This window comes from Sprattus sprattus (genome assembly GCF_963457725.1).
Source record: "Sprattus sprattus genome assembly, chromosome: 14".
NCBI classification, from domain to species: Eukaryota; Metazoa; Chordata; class Actinopteri; order Clupeiformes; family Clupeidae; genus Sprattus; species Sprattus sprattus.
In genome coordinates this window covers 20,104,243-20,120,636 of record NC_137912.1, presented here as the reverse complement: position 1 = coordinate 20,120,636, position 16,394 = coordinate 20,104,243, and the positions used below count along the sequence as shown (strand labels likewise).

Here is a 16,394-nt window from a genome sequence, read left to right as displayed (position 1 = left end):
AGTGAACATTTTGTTAACAAAAGATGTATTTGGAATTGCTACAACTTTATGGACCACATTTGGGCGTCCCTTTAAAAGATACCATAGGTTGTATTGTGTGTTGGGTTGCGAATCTTACCAACCATGTCAGGGGTGATTTTTGTCACCTATGGTTTGGCTAAGTCTTTAAGTTAATGACCACCCCTCCCCGTAACTCTTCTGAAAGTACAGCCCATGTTCTGTGTTGTCAGAAACGGATGAGGGCATGCTGGCTTTTAAAATAAAGATCACTCTTAAAATAAGACAAAAGCAAATTAACAGTACGACTAAAGTATTATCGCTTCAAAAACAATCCACCCCAGGTGCTGACCCCATAAGCTCCCACCTAGACCACTGTGGTGTGAGGGCTGTTACAGTTCTCTTCCCATTCCCCTGTCCTGCAGAGAGAAAGGTACTTCTCTATCGAAGAGTTCATTTTGGGTTTAATTACTGTAAGCACGTAATGGGCTCTCTGTTGGTTTTCCACGAAAACTCAACTCCCACTGTAAACTCGCTTTCGAATTAAGTCAGGCTATTAGCTTAAGCCTGGTGGATAAGCCAGGCTGTGCCAGGCCAGAGTCAAGAAACTGGAATCACTGGATCATGGGCACAAACGCTACAGATTATCTGCTGAGGCAGTTGGGGCAATGCAGGGCCCTTGGAGAAAGTTCTAGTACCTCACTGAAAACATCTTGTCCTCTTGTGTGCCATTACTGAACACACTCACACGCACACACACCATTCAATGTGTTAAAAGACCACACAGAATCACATTAGTTATCCACTGAATGCACTGTTCATACTGTAATGGTACGTATATTTAGAAAATAACTGAAGTGGTCTGATGAATGATGAATATTAAATCAGATCAGGTACACACAGCGTTCCTTTTTAACACCCATTCTAATTTTAACTGTAGTGATTGTGTTTTTTTATTGCATGGCCTTCAAAGTAGGTGGTCACACGACCCTGTGTTGGGGTACAGAGAGTTGTTATGCGTCATACCCTGTGGTTTAATTGAATATCCAGGGCACATCCTGATATTTGTGCTTGCAAGTAAAGGCGTGCTTCGAAAAAGCTGTAAGAAATGGGGAATGACGGGGAACATTACACAATGTTCCTGGCCTCTTTATGGGCTGAAACCCTACAAGAACATGCTAGAGTCAGCAGGGTCAGTGGTAGTGGGGGCCCGCATGGTGCCTCTCTGTGTACCTCTTTCCATGATTTCACATGATGTTTATAATAGGATTTAAAAAACACCTATGCCAATACAAGCACAAATGTCTTCCATTGCCTAGGATCAGCTCATGAAAAAATAATGTCAGTTGGACTTACTTTGTTGCCAACATTGTTAAGCCCAGATACACGTTCTTCATTTTTATATTACTGACCTAGACTCATTTCCTGAAAGGTGCATGTACTCTGCAATTCACAACTATTAGTTTTTTTCCCTTGGATTTTGTTTAATTGAAGAGCGTTTGAAGAACGCTACCTGTCCCCATTATCCTTAGCCCTCTAGCAAAACCTTCAGTGCTCTGTTTGCGGGACTGTCTTCGTATATTCCCTAGCCAACAGTCATGTGAGACACACTCAAATGAGAGTCAAAATCATATACAGGTCCTTCCTTACCAACAACTAGCAGGTCAGCATTATGATGGCTCTGCTAGTAGGCCTTCAGGGCCCTCAGTTTAAAGACACACCTATTAGACTAGTGGACTCACATGTATCCTAAGAGTCACAGATTAAGGATCACTTCCCCGCTGATCTATAGGCTGGAGAAGGAATCACTTTTCTCTGCATTTATATTGTTTATGGCTTGCTAGCACATGTACATGAGCGAAATGAATAGGAAGGTCATGCATAACAGATATACCTAACTTGCACTTACAGTAGTTACTACATTCCTGCACTTTTTATTCCTTATGCCAATGATATTTCTTGTTACACTCTATTGCTCTCTAGCCTGATTGTTTTTTTCCTTTGTACGTCGCTTTGGATAAAAGTGTCTGGTTAATGTAATGTAGATTGCAGAAAAGACTAGGAACCTGTGCTGGCGAAGGCAAATAGGTGCTTTGATAAAAAGTCCAATGTCTCGCCGCACACTGTTCGTCCTTAAAGCAGCAGTAAAGAGTTTGAATTTAAATCTTGCAAGCTCACAACCTACAAAACCTGCTCAAACTTGCAAACTTGCAACAGCAGCACAGTTGGCAGTGATAAAAGCTTGCTAGTATTCAAACCAGTGTCTTTTGGCAATATAGTTGCTGACATTCTGTGAAAGCTTTTTTTACATTTTCACAAGGCACTCCACTGTGCTCACGCCCAACTGGCAGTGACAGGTGTGTCTACCATCTTTTTACCAAAAAAAAAACTCAAAAATTGGTACATTCTTGCATGTTATTGCTTTAGCAGCAGATTAAGTCTAGAGTAGAATTTTATGACTAGGCTCTAAGGTATTTAGGATCATTCGTATCGTTCAAATGACTAGTTCATGAATAAGGCTCCAATGCACCTGTGTATTACCGTTTGACTGAATTACCATTTGACTTTTGCTTCACTTCAAAAAGGTTGCTCTTGGCGTAAAGCTAACTTCATACAATTTGAACTACTATTTAAAGCGGAATAGAAGGGCATGTTTTCAACTAGCGTGGCCCAATCCTCACTACACAAAATCATGATACATCAGAGTAACAGACTCTAGTGTCATTGCTTGAATTATGCAAACACCTTTCTTGTCTCACCTGCTCTTGCTGACACACACGCACACACAAATGCAAATGTTTCATAATCGGCAGAAACACACCAGATAGACCATCTATTTTTCCAGTGTCACCAATAGGAACACAGCAGGCAAATGTAGAGATTCCCATGAGTCAGTTTCTTGGCTGGACAGAATACAAATGGAGTAAAAGAAGAAAACACTGCAGTAAACAGAGGTGTATTGCTTGCTGTAATAAAAATATTCATTGGGAAATCAACCCCCTTCCCCCATCCAAAATGAACCCCCACTACCAGATTAGAGTACAAAAACAAAGAGCAAATAAAACCAAACAAACAGAACGAATCGGACAAAGCAAAAGTGTACACAGCATCTGGCCGCCACGTCTCACACACTGGCACACCTCACACTGCTTGGGTCAAGACCATCCCGGACACAGTTGCAGTGGTCAGTTCATCACATCGTAGAAACACTGCACAAGGTGCATGACGGCGACACAACTGCGGTCAAGGCAGTGTCTGGTACCGCATGCTAACCTGATGACCATGGGAGGGGCATAAGAGCCCCTCAGGTGTGGCTCACCAGGTAGTCTGTCAATTGGCCTACAGGAAAGGTACCCACGAGAAGGACCCTAGAGCCCCGCAGACACATGTAGCAGGTATAGTCCATCAGGTAGTCCATGAGTAGGATGCGCGGTGGGGTGGAGGGGGACACTCAAGTTCCTGCTGGCCGGGGAGGGCGGTATTGGCCAGAAATCATCTCTCTGTATTTTTAGGCTTTATAGCGATACACGATAAACATCTCTGTATTTTCTACGAAATGGTCTAAATGTCCAGTTGAAGGTCAAAGCCACATGTGAGGTATCACCTTTGTTAAAACAGACTGTGAATAAAATGGAGACTGGGTTTTCCTTCCCTGTTTGAAAATGTACTGCTGCAAAACATGTAAATGAAAAATTATTTAAAATAAATAGCCTATATTGATTAAAAATAGGCCAGAGAATGCTCCTTCAGTCGTTTTCATCATCAGACTGATTGATTGATTGATTGACAGACCGAACAATTATAGGTTTTCCTTCTTCCTATGAGCACCAGTAAAATAACACTGCTGCCGAATTTTAACAAAAACCAAGGGAATTTTTTTACATTTCAATGAATTAAAAATATCCAAGATTGAGCTAAAAATCTTCATGTCAATTCAAAGTTGACCATCAGATATTTTTAATGACTTGACATTTATTGATTCTTGTTGTCACATTGTATTGTAGCAGTAGAACGTGATTGAACTGCATGAATAGTGCATATAGCGTTTGTTTCATGTTATTTTCTTTATTAAATAATGGACTTTTTTTTTATTAACGATCTCCCAGGGTTGTATTTATTTGCTGAAGTTTCAGGAGCAAGGCTGTTAACACACTCACAAGAGAGCAAAGAAAATCTCCTCTGACAGTTCCACCAAGTGATATACTTTACCATTAAAAAACTATGTAATCATAACCCTGTGTGATTATAATCTGCTATCAGTAAGGTAAAACCTTTATTCACTTAACCATGGCACCGGCACTCACTCACTCACTCACTCTCTCACACACTCACTCACACCTAACCACCGACAGAACTTGCAGTAAAGCAAATATAAGGACAGCACCACAATCGCCAGATTGTTTTCGTTCCGCAGTTAAAATACAACTTTAAGTGCCTTTGACGAAACCAGAGATTTATTTTACAAACACAAAGATATGCTAGCAGGTAGGGTAATTGCCTTCTGCCTTTCTTGAAGGAAAGGTCATTTTGAAAGGTCTGGAACTTATATTTTTAAAGTGATAAAAAAGAGTAAGTCGTGAAACTCCTGACTAAAGTCGGCGGGCAAGCTAATTAGACCTTGTCTGGGAAGTCCCGCCCCTCTTTTTCCGGCCAATTTGATTTTGCCTCAGAAGTGGGTCTGGCAAACTTGCTATAGAAGTTCATTTCAGCATTGTAAGGATCCTTGGGGCCAATCACAAACTGGCTATTGGCTACCTGGCGCGCCATTGGCGGATTTAAACTAACCACGGCTACGTAACAAAAGCTACGGCTCGGACAGTTTTTAAACATTGGACATGGTGGCCGCCGAAGCACCGCAAAACTTCGATAAGGCAAGTTTTCTTTGAAAACAGAACAGAAACTTGCCCTGGAACAATTCATACAGAAAAAATATGTGTTTGCTTTATTGTCGATCATTGTATCGTTGTATAGTATTGTTGGTCTGATTGGTTAAAGGCGTGTCCAATTACGTGACTGAAGTGGACCGCTGTTGAGTAGTTCGCCAGACCAACTGAGCAAATGAAATGCAGTGAAGGGGCGGGGAATTCCCAGACAAAATTAGACCTGCTGCTGGTGCTTAAGTTGAAAACTTTGAGCTATATTTTACAACAAAGTTAATGTTATAACTCACTATAGTGTCAGTGCACATCGTCAGAGTCCCTCCCTGACTAGAGATATTTTGGTGATAGTTGATGTTATCAGAGTGACGACTACAAAACAGAATCTGAGCTGTTTCATGGTGGGAAATACATAGACGAAAACTGAAGAGACTTAGAGCAGGGGTGTCAAACTGAAATACACAGAGGGCCGAAATAAAAACAAATGGGTCTAAGTCGAGGGCCGGACAGTGGGGCAAGCGCTCCCTAAATTGACGTATGCTACCAATGCAGGGACAGTGCATTGTGGGACTTGGCAGTATTTGTGGTGCGTTCGACATACCAGCGGCCGCGGCAGACAAGCTCTGATAAATAGATAGGAAATAGAGGGATACTTAATTTATCCTGAGGGAAAATTAGGCAAGCCAAATACAATTTCACCGTTGCTCATTTTTGCAACATTCTGAGGAGCTGGCAGGCCAGATTAAATAGCTTGGGCCCCCACGGGCCTTGAGTTTGACACATGTGACATAGAGGATACAAATTGTAGGCAAGTGGTTCACATACTTGCCTTAAACTCACTAAAATGTTGGCTGGCTAGCTAAACATGCACTGCTTAACACCAAATGGAACCTCCACATTCTAAAATGTTGACACTGGTAAAATGTTAAATAATGAAAAATTCTCAAAATAGTTGTACAGATGCATATATTTACCATCTACCCATTTTATTGACAAGGGTCTTAAGTAGTCCTGAATGCCGTTTACAAGTCTTAACATACATGTCCGCTGTTGTTGGCCATTACAGTGAAATACAGAACTGCCGTTGCTGGCCGCTACAGGGTCTAGAGGGACCTCCGCAGACACAGGGGGAGGGTGGGCCCGGGGTTGCACAGAGCCTGTGAGAGAAGAGATTTGTAAACACTGGCATGGCCTTATGGTTGACACAGGTTAGGTGACGCAACATCAAACATTATAGATATAAATGGCATTGTCTCATTCCATATCTCGTTTGAAAATATATCGAAAAGTTGATATACCGCCCAGCCCTAGTCTTTGAGTAGGATGGATTGGATAATGTAACCATGGTGACACTCAAGCCCTTGCTGGCTCAGGAGGGTGTAACCACGATTACCATGGCAACACTTAAGCCACTCAAACATGGTAGGTGTAGTCCGTCAGGTACTCTTTGAGTCTGTTGGGCAGAGGGAGGTCGCAGACCTGTCGCGTCGTTCTGTTGATGCTAATGCGGCAGAGGTGCTGCAGCGAGGGCATGGCCGCATACGCCGGGTTGGTGAGCAGCAGCTGCACAGTGCTGTTGGAGGTTGGACCGACCGGTGTCGGACCAGGACCAGGACCAGGACCCAGACATTGACCTGCCCTGCTGGAGGTCCGCGACAGCTTAACGTAGTGCTCAACCAGGTGCACCACGCTGTCAAACTGTTTGAGTTTGGGCTTCACGAGCACCACAGAGTCCAGCTTGAACTTGCCATCCTTGTACTCGATGCGCAGGTTGGTGGGGCCGGCGGACGTCATGGCGGAGATGGTGAAGAGGTAGTCGCGCTGCGAGCTGTCCCGCACCAGGAAGGTGCCCTCCGGAGAGTCCTGCAGAATCTCCTTGGCCTCGTTGGCAGTGAGGCGGCCCCAGTACCAGCCTGTACACACACAAGCACAGATGGTGAGTCATCTTGTACACGTACACACACACACACACACACACACACACACACACACACACACACACACACAAACAAAAATTAGCACAAATGGTGAGTGGTTATGTATACACCAGGGTTTTTTCTAAACAAGGGAACAGGGGCACTGCGCCCTCATACTCCCGGTGTGCACCCTCTTACCGAAATGCCGACTGAACCTAAGTCACACTTGGGCCTGTACTTACATGCTGCCGTACAACATATACTATTTCTCAAAACGATCTTTTCTCCGCGAAAATATCCCAGCACCATCACCTGACAATGTGTCTGATCCTCAAATACAATATAATTACTCCAAAAATATTCCGATCCGACCGTTTTTGAGAGCATATCAGCATGCTAACGTTATACTTATTAACAGCAAGGCTAGCTAGCTACTATGTGTTTCAATGGATTTTTGGTCTAAGCGTTAGCAGCAACCTGTAAACAAGTATGCAAGAACAATCCAAGTCCTAGTAAATAAAAGTTTGGCCAATATTTTGAAATTTGTTGTGTTCATTTACAGCGTAAAGTTGTACACTTCTACCAAAAGTTTCTCAACATTTGATAATGTCTTTGATAATGTTTTTCAGGATGACCACAAAAGCTAGAATTTCTTTCTAAGATAGCCTCAGAATGTACCATTTAAGCTGCAATTTTTCAAAGGCTTCGCACCGTGGAAGGGGAGGTTCCCCCTCACCAGATTTCATTAATCTATTGACAGCCCAGTATAAACCCATGGACTTTGTTTTCTGCTATGTCAACTGACCCGGACTAATAGGCTTATTTGCTTCTTGCATATGATTTCCTCTTCAGCAATAAGAAGAATGGCTTACTAGCCCTTCGAGCTGCAGCCTTATCATAAATGTAGGAACCTAATATTTGTGTCCGTTACCACAACTGTTGTCTTGGCCCTTTTCCTCCATTTCATTTATTCCAAGTATTTACAAGGCACCATGACCATATACAGTGCCGCTTGAAAGTATGTGAACCATACAGTGCCTCTTGAAAGTATGTGAACCATACAGTGCCGCTTGAAAGTATGTGAACCATACAGTGCTGCTTGAAAGTATGTGAACCCCTTGAGCAGTTAAGAGTTTTTTGTTGTTTTACCATGATTTTTAAATGTTTTTATCACCAATTTTCCATGTATGAAATGTCAGGTTTATGTTTATCAATTGCATGTACTTTTTTAGAGGGAATTGTGTGAGTAGCCAAAAAACTACATGAAACATGGAATTAGTGTGTGCAAAAGTAAGTGACCCCCAGCTGCATTGGGGAAGTCAAGCAGGTAACAGATTCGGTGAAACACATTTGGGTGCTTAAATAGTCAATTAAGTAAACCAATCAAATGAGACATCGTTAGGAAAAGGGAGGAAACCAACCAAACTATTGTAGTGCTAAGGTGTACCCACACAGATCAACAATGCCTGGAGGAAAGGGGATATCCGAGGACATCAGGAACAAGGTACTGACAGCCCATCAGTCTTAGGAAAGCTATAAGACCATCTCCAAAAGATTCCAGCTCCATCCATCTACTGTAAGACAAATCATTTACAAATGGAGGGCATTCAACATGACCGCATCTCTGTCTAGAAGTGGACGCCTATCAAGACCATCACCAAGAAGCACCAGAAGAATTATAAATCAGGTAAAAGCCAACCCACACATCACCTCTAAAGAGTTGCGGACCTCTCTGACAGCATCTGGGGTAAATGTACATTTGTCTACAATCCCCATATCTGGCAGCTGGCCGTGCGTGCGTATTCTTGAGTTTTGGAGGAGTGGCTTTGGAGGAGTCTGAAAGAAGAGGCTGGGATTTATTCAGCTGTATACTTAAAAAATCTGTCTTACTCTCGCTGGCTCCTCCAGATTGACCTACCCTAGTTTTAAAAGTGTGAAGGCAATGTCTTGAGTGTTAAATTATTGTGATTGGGTTAGGTGTTATTTATTATGTAAATGTGTTTTGTATTTATTTATATGCTTACATATACTTAAAACAGTTAGGGATGTAACATACACTAAAATTAAAAGGGTTTTGAGCTGTAAACTAAACTAAATGATATGGGTGTACTGTGATGATACATCAAGGCAATAAAAAGTATCATTTTATAAAAAATCTGCATTTTATGGGTTGATAATGGCTCAACACGCCAATGTGTTAGTTAGTAGTTCAACAGTTCCCAGCGTTTATCAAACTAGTATATTTGCTTGAAATGTCCATCCCCAATACACACACAAAAACAGGGGTTTAGTAGTCATATCCATGCACAGAAATAAACACATGAATGTGACACGCAATAACACACAATCAAGCATCAGCCCTCTAGGGCAGTGGTTCTCAAAGTGGGGGGCGCGAACACTCTCCGGGGGGGACGGAGTCACAGACGGAGAAAAAAATAAACGACACGTCACTGGTCCCTCAGAGGCAAAATGCAAAGGGCTGGACTGACCCAAACAAATCAAATGCTGTTGTGCTCCTGATCCTTGAATCAAAACGGAGTCTACTCATTTGAACACGAGTTGCACCTTAGCTTCCGAGTTTAAAAAAAAAAAAACGCAAGTGTTCACTCTGAGACGGACAATCTGCAGAATTTGGTCGATTTCTCTTGTTTCCTCTGTCATTCAGATATGAAATGCTTTAGTCAGATATGATTAGCTTTAGTTTTAAACAGTCTTTTTAAAGACTCACTCAATTCTTAGTAATATCTTACTGCACTTGCAGTAGGTCTATTCGTAGTCTATTCTAAAGAGTAATTTGCTCCAGTCTTTTTTAAAAAGCTCATAGCCCCGGGGGCTAGCCTTCTAGCTAGCTACATTATTCCAACTGCAGCTAGCCCTTTTACCTACATTTTTTGATCATCCACCGTGTTGCAACAAATAAAACACCAGCACTTTACTACTATTTTCTGCTGTCCCGGTCTACATTGTGTACAGTTTGTTTTGTTAGGAACCACTGCGTAGCACAGCCTTATCCATTATTCGTGTGCAAGTCGTTCACAGTCAATAGTGCTGTAGCGATGCGTCGATGATGTCGACGCGTCAATTTCAAAATTACGTCGACGCTTCGCTACATACACGTGGCTGACCCAAACAGAAACATACATTGCACAATTAAAATGGAGATAGAAACCCCAACCACCTCACAGCAGGATGCCCATCAAAGCCCTGCAAAAAGCCCCATTAAAGAAAAAGTCCAAATACCTCACCCTAAATCTTCGAAGGTTAGGAATACTTCAAATTCAGTCCCAAACGTAAAGGTGTCGTTCTTTGCAGTCTTTGCCAAATGGAGTTGCATACCACACCAGCACAACAGCGATGTGGGAGCTTCTGAAGCGGAGGCACCCAATTGTCTCTCGTGAAGGGACCAAGCAATGTCCAGGCCAGGACTGCATATAATATGGTGCGCAGTGCTCATGAATGAATTAATGGTTTTATGAGCACTGAAAACATTTAATGAGCACCACATCCAAGTATGATAGGGCTCATTTGAGTACCAAACATTTTTACTGTGCCTCTAGATAAACATGAAATGCATTGTTGGACTTTTGCTGTGCAAAACGGTGCTCAATAAAGTATATTATTAAGATTTTTTTTTGGTATTTATTTCAGATACATTATGGTTTTAATCGACAGCAACAGAAAAATAATCGTTAGACTAATCGTCCAGTTAGTCGTTAGATTAGTCGACTAATCGATAAAATAATCACCAGATTAATCGTTTAGAAAATAATCGTTTACCCCCAGCCCTAACAAAGACAACTATGGACAAATTTCGTATTTGTAAAAGTCCGAAAGAGAAGCCTGTGGACTTCTTTAAACATAAACGTGATGGCCTCCAGCAACAACAAACCACAATCTCCATAAACTCAGCGCAATGCCTATGTCAAATGGCACTGTATCACGCTGAATATCAGAAATCACTTTGGGTCCTATTTCAAAGAGGACAACCGTTCGTTCGCCTGAGTTTGGGATCCATTTCTCTGCTCAGCAGACAGGCTGTCAATAGACATGAAAGAGCAGCTGAAGAGTGACAGTAGACTTAAGCATCTCCCCTATCCCGTCATTCTGGGTAGCAATGATCAGCTTTGCGACATAGCCTTAAAAATGCCCCTCCTTTTCGCGTCGACATATTTGTGCGGAATGCTTTTCAATACTGACTGCGCTTAAAACTAAATACCGCAACCGTGCACAGATCGAGGATGACCTGAGGATATATTTGTCAAACATTGTCCCTTTGCAGGGCAAAGCAGGCTCATGTCTCACATGAAAAAAAGACCTGTAGGATTGCAAAGATCACAAGAGGGCCGTAATAATAACAGTATCCTAATGATAGCAATAATAACACTTATTATTATTATGATAATAATACAATAATAATAATAATTGGTCGATAATAATTAATTACAATAATAATAACATAATCATGGTGATAATAATGATTATCTCCCTCTGGAACGAAATACTGTTTTCTGATTGGCTAATGGGGTGTACATTAAGTTCGTATAACCGGACACCTTGGACGTAGTCCCAGTAGAAACGTTAAATCGCCGTTCCATATCAATGCTCTTGAATGGTTACCATTGACAACCAACGTAACGTTTATTTTTTGACAGCTAGGATAATTTGAACCAAGATGGCGGCGTGTTGGGACAAGTTAGTGGGCAATGTTTTATGACAATTAAGCTATCTACACGACTTTTTATACGTCTAAATTGACTCGGTTAGTTGTTTATGTTCTACACGAATGTTGCAGAGTATTGTAATTCTTAACTGAAAGTCTCGAATATTATTTGTAGGCGACTGTTAGCGCTTAGGAAAAAAAAACATTGAAACAGATGGTAGCTCACACGGCTAACTAGCCGGCTCGATTGTGAGTCTTCGACCAAAATTACTAAACTTGACCTCCCTGTTGCTCTGTCCAACTACACCATCAACGGAAACGTGGAGTTCAACTGTAAATAGTAAAACCTTATGAACAATACCTGTGTCCGTGTGTCCGTTTACTTTACAGAGGTGAGCTCATGAGTGTCACTTTGCAGCAACGCCCGGGGAAACTAAAGGTCCAGTTCCATGCACTACTTTCTCTAACGGGAGCACTAGGCTTCAAATCAAGAATTCATCAGGTTATTATGCATATTAAATTTCCTAAAGATAAAGGAAATTCTAAATAATAATAATAATAAAAAAAAATTTGGATGTTGTAAACGGCCGACAAGCTGTCCAGTTCTACGAAGTTAATGGACTTCTGCGGAGCTCCGCGTCGTGGTGTTCTTTGCCCCGCAGCGTCCATTAACTTCGTAGAACTGGACAGCTCGTCGGCCGTTATCCCTTACATAACCTACTAATAGGCCTACTATTAATTATAATAACAATAATAATAATAATAATAAAAAATAGTAATAATAATTGTCTGTATGGGCCTAACAATAACAATAGCCTAACCCTGACATGTCAGGCCTATCAATAACAATATGCTCTCTCTCTCTCTCTCTCTCTCTCTCTCTCTCTCTCTCTCTCTCTATGTATATATATATATATACAGTATATATGGTGTAGTTGGGGGCGGTGGCGGCGGGCCGCGGGGGCCCCCAACTACCCCTAACCAGCTTTGGGGGGGGGGGGCCAGCTTGCAAAAGTTTGAGAACCCCTGCTCTAGGGCAACAGTGTGTGGCAGCTTTAAAGGAGTATAAGGAAGCACTGATAATAAGTACACATAAAACCCAAGAGGGCCAGAAGGCAACTTCCTAAAATACATGCAAACCAAGAAAAATCACAAAGCATTTTCAAAATGCTACGTCTGAGTCAGTCTTTTATGCACACATTGTCTTTCACAGGCTGTCATTTATTGTGAAGTGCTGGTTTCAGTAAGCAGTCATTTCTGAGAAAATGCCTGTTAATATTGCTTTAACACGGCAGCTTCTCATATTATTTCTCTCAAAGGAAACACTATGTTTCACACCATCACAGACATCATGTATAAAACATAAGTTGTGTGAGTCTGTGAGAGCAGTGAAGGCTGACTGTTTTGGCACGGTGGGTTATGCAAATACACGACACCCAAGTCCAACAGCCCTGGCACCATGTGACCGAGCACACGACACTCCGTCATAACACGCAATGCTGCTCACGTTTCTGTTTACAGTTGAGCAAAGGCGTGTATTTTATGAATGCTTACCATCCATATTCCCTATGAACACATGTCACTAGAGCAAGGATTGGGCATCAATGTTCCGGTGCAATATTCACCACACCAGCCAGTCTGATCCAGCAATGCGACTGGATCGGTGCACTAATGCACCATGTAGCAGTTACAATAAAAGCACAGGCTCATTGCTCTGGGCGCGGCGCTGGCTTGTGTCTGTTGAATGGGATGTTAATATATTTTAGAGAGGTGGCATGGGTGGATGCATTGGTGGAGGGCATGGGCATGGGCAGTGAGGGGTGGGTGAAGGGGTTCTAGACAGAAAAGGGTTAATTTCGCAGTCCCCTCCTTGTTGGGTGATTGGAAAGGTTCCACTATCCAGGACCAATCTTAGAGTCATTGCACCACACACAAACACACATTCATATATTTCCTCTCTCTATCTCTCTCTCTCTCTCACACACACACACACACACACACACACACACACACACACACACACACACACACAAACGCATGCGAGTAACCTATTGAATACATATTGGATATCCCTACCAATCCAAATAACAGTCTGCACACAACAAATCTTGCTGTCTACCCTGTTGGTTCATACACTGGATAACATTTTTAAAAACGAAATACTTTCTTCATTCTTAAGTTTAAAAAATAGATGCAATAAAGTCGAAGTAAAAAAATATGGTAAACGTAATAAATAAACCATTGTGAAATTCACCTTGGAGTTTGTAATCTGTTCTACTTAGGGGCTTTCTGGTTTCCAACTTAGACCGAGTATAAATTGATAGCAGATACTATCATCTAACTCAAAACGCTAATGAAAAAAAGATGTTTGGTATAGAGGTTCACCAAAACCACTTATTCCTGTGTCCCGTTACACGACACAAAAACATATAACATTTCACCAGCACATTCCAACTGGTCGCGATCTCAACTATCAAATATCAACCACAAATTACAATTTTCATGACACTTTTTACTGAGCTGTTAAGTGGAGAGAAAAAAACACATGCAAAAAACAGGAGCGCCTCGATTATTGTGATTTTTATACGGGCATAGGCCTACTATTCTCGGACGATGAAATACAGCCACGTGCAGCATTTGAAAGTCTGTATCAATTTAATTAAACCGAAAGTTCCTGGAGGCACATCCACATAGCCTACGACTGTCTACCTCACTTTCCTTACCTAACTCTAACGAAAACGTTGTCATGGTTATTATTCGTCTGTGATAACAATGGAAGAAAACAACACGCACTAACCGCCTAAATTAATTGTAGATTGGATACAGACAATACAATTTAAAAAGGATCATAATTTTAACAATGATAGCCTACATTCTGAATTTCTACCAAAGAATCGACTTCTGGAGTTTGAATTAATTAATGGTCGTTTATTTTGAAAAAGGGTAGGAAAAATGGTGCTTGAATAATATAAAGACAGTTTGGTGATAGATAAACCCTAATCACTACACCTGTCTCGATACCTTGTGACTCAGACTAACCTGCAACTCCAGACAATTTAGGCCAATCTTGAGAACCAGACTACTATGTATGTGATTATGTAGGTATGTTTGTGAGTTAAGTGTATAAGATACTGGATGACCCACATTTCCCTTGGTATTAATAAAGTATCCATCTATCTACGGATTTAGGAAGGTTTGAATGCAAAAAATCCAGGCAGTCGCTATTGTTTAAGGACTTTGCCCCGTGTAGGCTACGGGTAAGCTATAGGCCTAGTTAATGAGGTGAACAAACACCGTTACCTGCATTCTTAAGGTCTCTCATGGCGGAGGCGACGCGACTCTGATCAGTCTCTACGGCGCGGCTTTCGGTCTCCGATCTCCGGTTATTTTCGATGTTTTCCGAAGTATCGGATGAGTGGCAAGTCATTGGAATAGCTAGGGGCCCTACCCCCCAGTAGAGCGATACACATCCAACAAACGTTGCAGTCCCCTCCCGTGGACAGGTGCACTAGTGCTTTTACAAGACAGCTCCTTGGTTCGCAAAAGAATCCTTTTAGTCCTTCATTGCCACGTGCACGGCTGCATATCCGTCTGTAAATTAGAAAATTCAAACATCAGACCACACAGTGCAGACAATTAAAAATCAAGCCACTCAATGGCCGCATATCCCTTTGTCTTGTTACACATAAATTCAAATCTACGTGTCTGGCGAATAAACTGACCGTGGACCTAATAACACAAGACATAGCCTACGACAAAATCAGAAACGTGGTCTCCCAGACGATCCTGGTTACACTTGTTTTCAAATGCGACAGAGCATCTGGTCACGCCAGGACGCAATAGGGAAACGCATTCTGCGAACTACCACTAACAAGCCTACTTGGAAATTGCAATGACAGTTCCCGACCTCTCAGTGTAAACGATCGCTTGCCAGTTAAAACAAAAAATAAAGCAGATTAGCTGTAACTGCATGGCGATAGTGCTCTATAAGTGAACAATTTAAATCAATTATTCACGCAAACTACCATTTAGCCAAATTTGGGCATTACTGCGTAAATGAGTCCAAACACGCCATTCATTTGCTGATTTAATCACCCGGTCAAATGGCTATAATGTCGGCTTGATATGCTATTCAAAATTATCATTCGATGAATTAATATGTGAAACCTGCATGCATTATTGGAGTCAAACAATACGCTATAACTCTGATAACTAAATTGCAATAAACAAACAGACACACTTACCCTTAATGTTGGCTACAAAACTGAGTTTAAGACAAAGGTCCATTATATTCTTTTCTTAACCTAAACATACCAGCTAACGTACTCAATTAGTCAAATATTTCCAATGACGCCTGCTGAACTAACGTTAACCGGCAATGGCGATCCAGACGACTGTACGGAAGTCATTAAAAAGTCCCCGAACAAATGCAATTACAAGCCTGTCACTCTAGTTTTCAAACTGTCACTGAAGCCAGTGCTGGACAGAAAGCAGTGGCTGTGGTGTGTCTGTACGTAATAGGCTATGGCATGGCCGTCGCTCGTCGTATGTCGACTGGCAAAATTACACGAAGAACAATAAAGGCAAGCAAGGTGGGCTACAAAACCAGCCGTGTCAGAAGCTATGGGGGAGGCGTAACGTTAACGTTAGCTACGGGGGACAGAGACAGATTACTGGTTTAGCCGGAATATTTCCCTACTTCAAAGTTAACGTATTTTCTGTGGCTTCAGCGTGGTATCTGTCCTCTTTGCTATGTATTGATAATAATCTAATCCACATTAAACAGATCAATACACAAAAGAACGAGTTCCAGGAACTTTCCAGGAATCGTATCACGTGGTAGTTCAGGGTAAGCGTTTTCTTAAGGTAGCGCGACACAAATAAGTTTGAAAATGCCTGCAACTGTAAATTCTTGTGATTCGAACCAGTTCACACACACAATTT

General features: G+C 41.8%; 1 protein-coding gene across 2 annotated transcripts; it reads right to left on the bottom strand.

Moving 5' to 3' along the window:
• Positions 1 to 2,937: 2,937 nt before the first annotated feature.
• On the bottom strand, positions 2,938 to 15,993 carry socs2 (suppressor of cytokine signaling 2). 2 transcript variants are annotated; one of them, XM_080850966.1, is made up of 3 exons: positions 15,695 to 15,993; positions 14,751 to 15,041; positions 2,938 to 6,787 (listed from the first exon to the last, which is right to left on the bottom strand). In XM_080850966.1, exons 2-3 carry the CDS (start codon positions 14,875 to 14,877, stop codon positions 6,288 to 6,290), a joined length of 627 nt encoding a protein of 208 aa, XP_080707092.1. In that variant the 5' UTR covers positions 14,878 to 15,041; positions 15,695 to 15,993; the 3' UTR covers positions 2,938 to 6,287. The 2 variants fall into 2 exon arrangements, with proteins under 2 accessions (XP_080707092.1, XP_080707093.1); XM_080850967.1 differs by lacking the exon at positions 15,695 to 15,993 and adding an exon at positions 15,173 to 15,256.
• Between the last annotated feature and the right edge of the window lie 401 nt (positions 15,994 to 16,394).

Bases quoted from the DNA above. Each gene is read 5' to 3' on its own strand.
- socs2 (XM_080850966.1), bottom strand. From the start codon at position 14,877: ATGACTTGCCACTCATCCGATACTTCGGAAAACATCGAAAATAACCGG. The intron at 6,788-14,750 runs GTAACGGTGTTT...GTGTGTGTACAG, and splicing joins GAGAGACCTTAAGAATGCAG to GCTGGTACTGGGGCCGCCTC.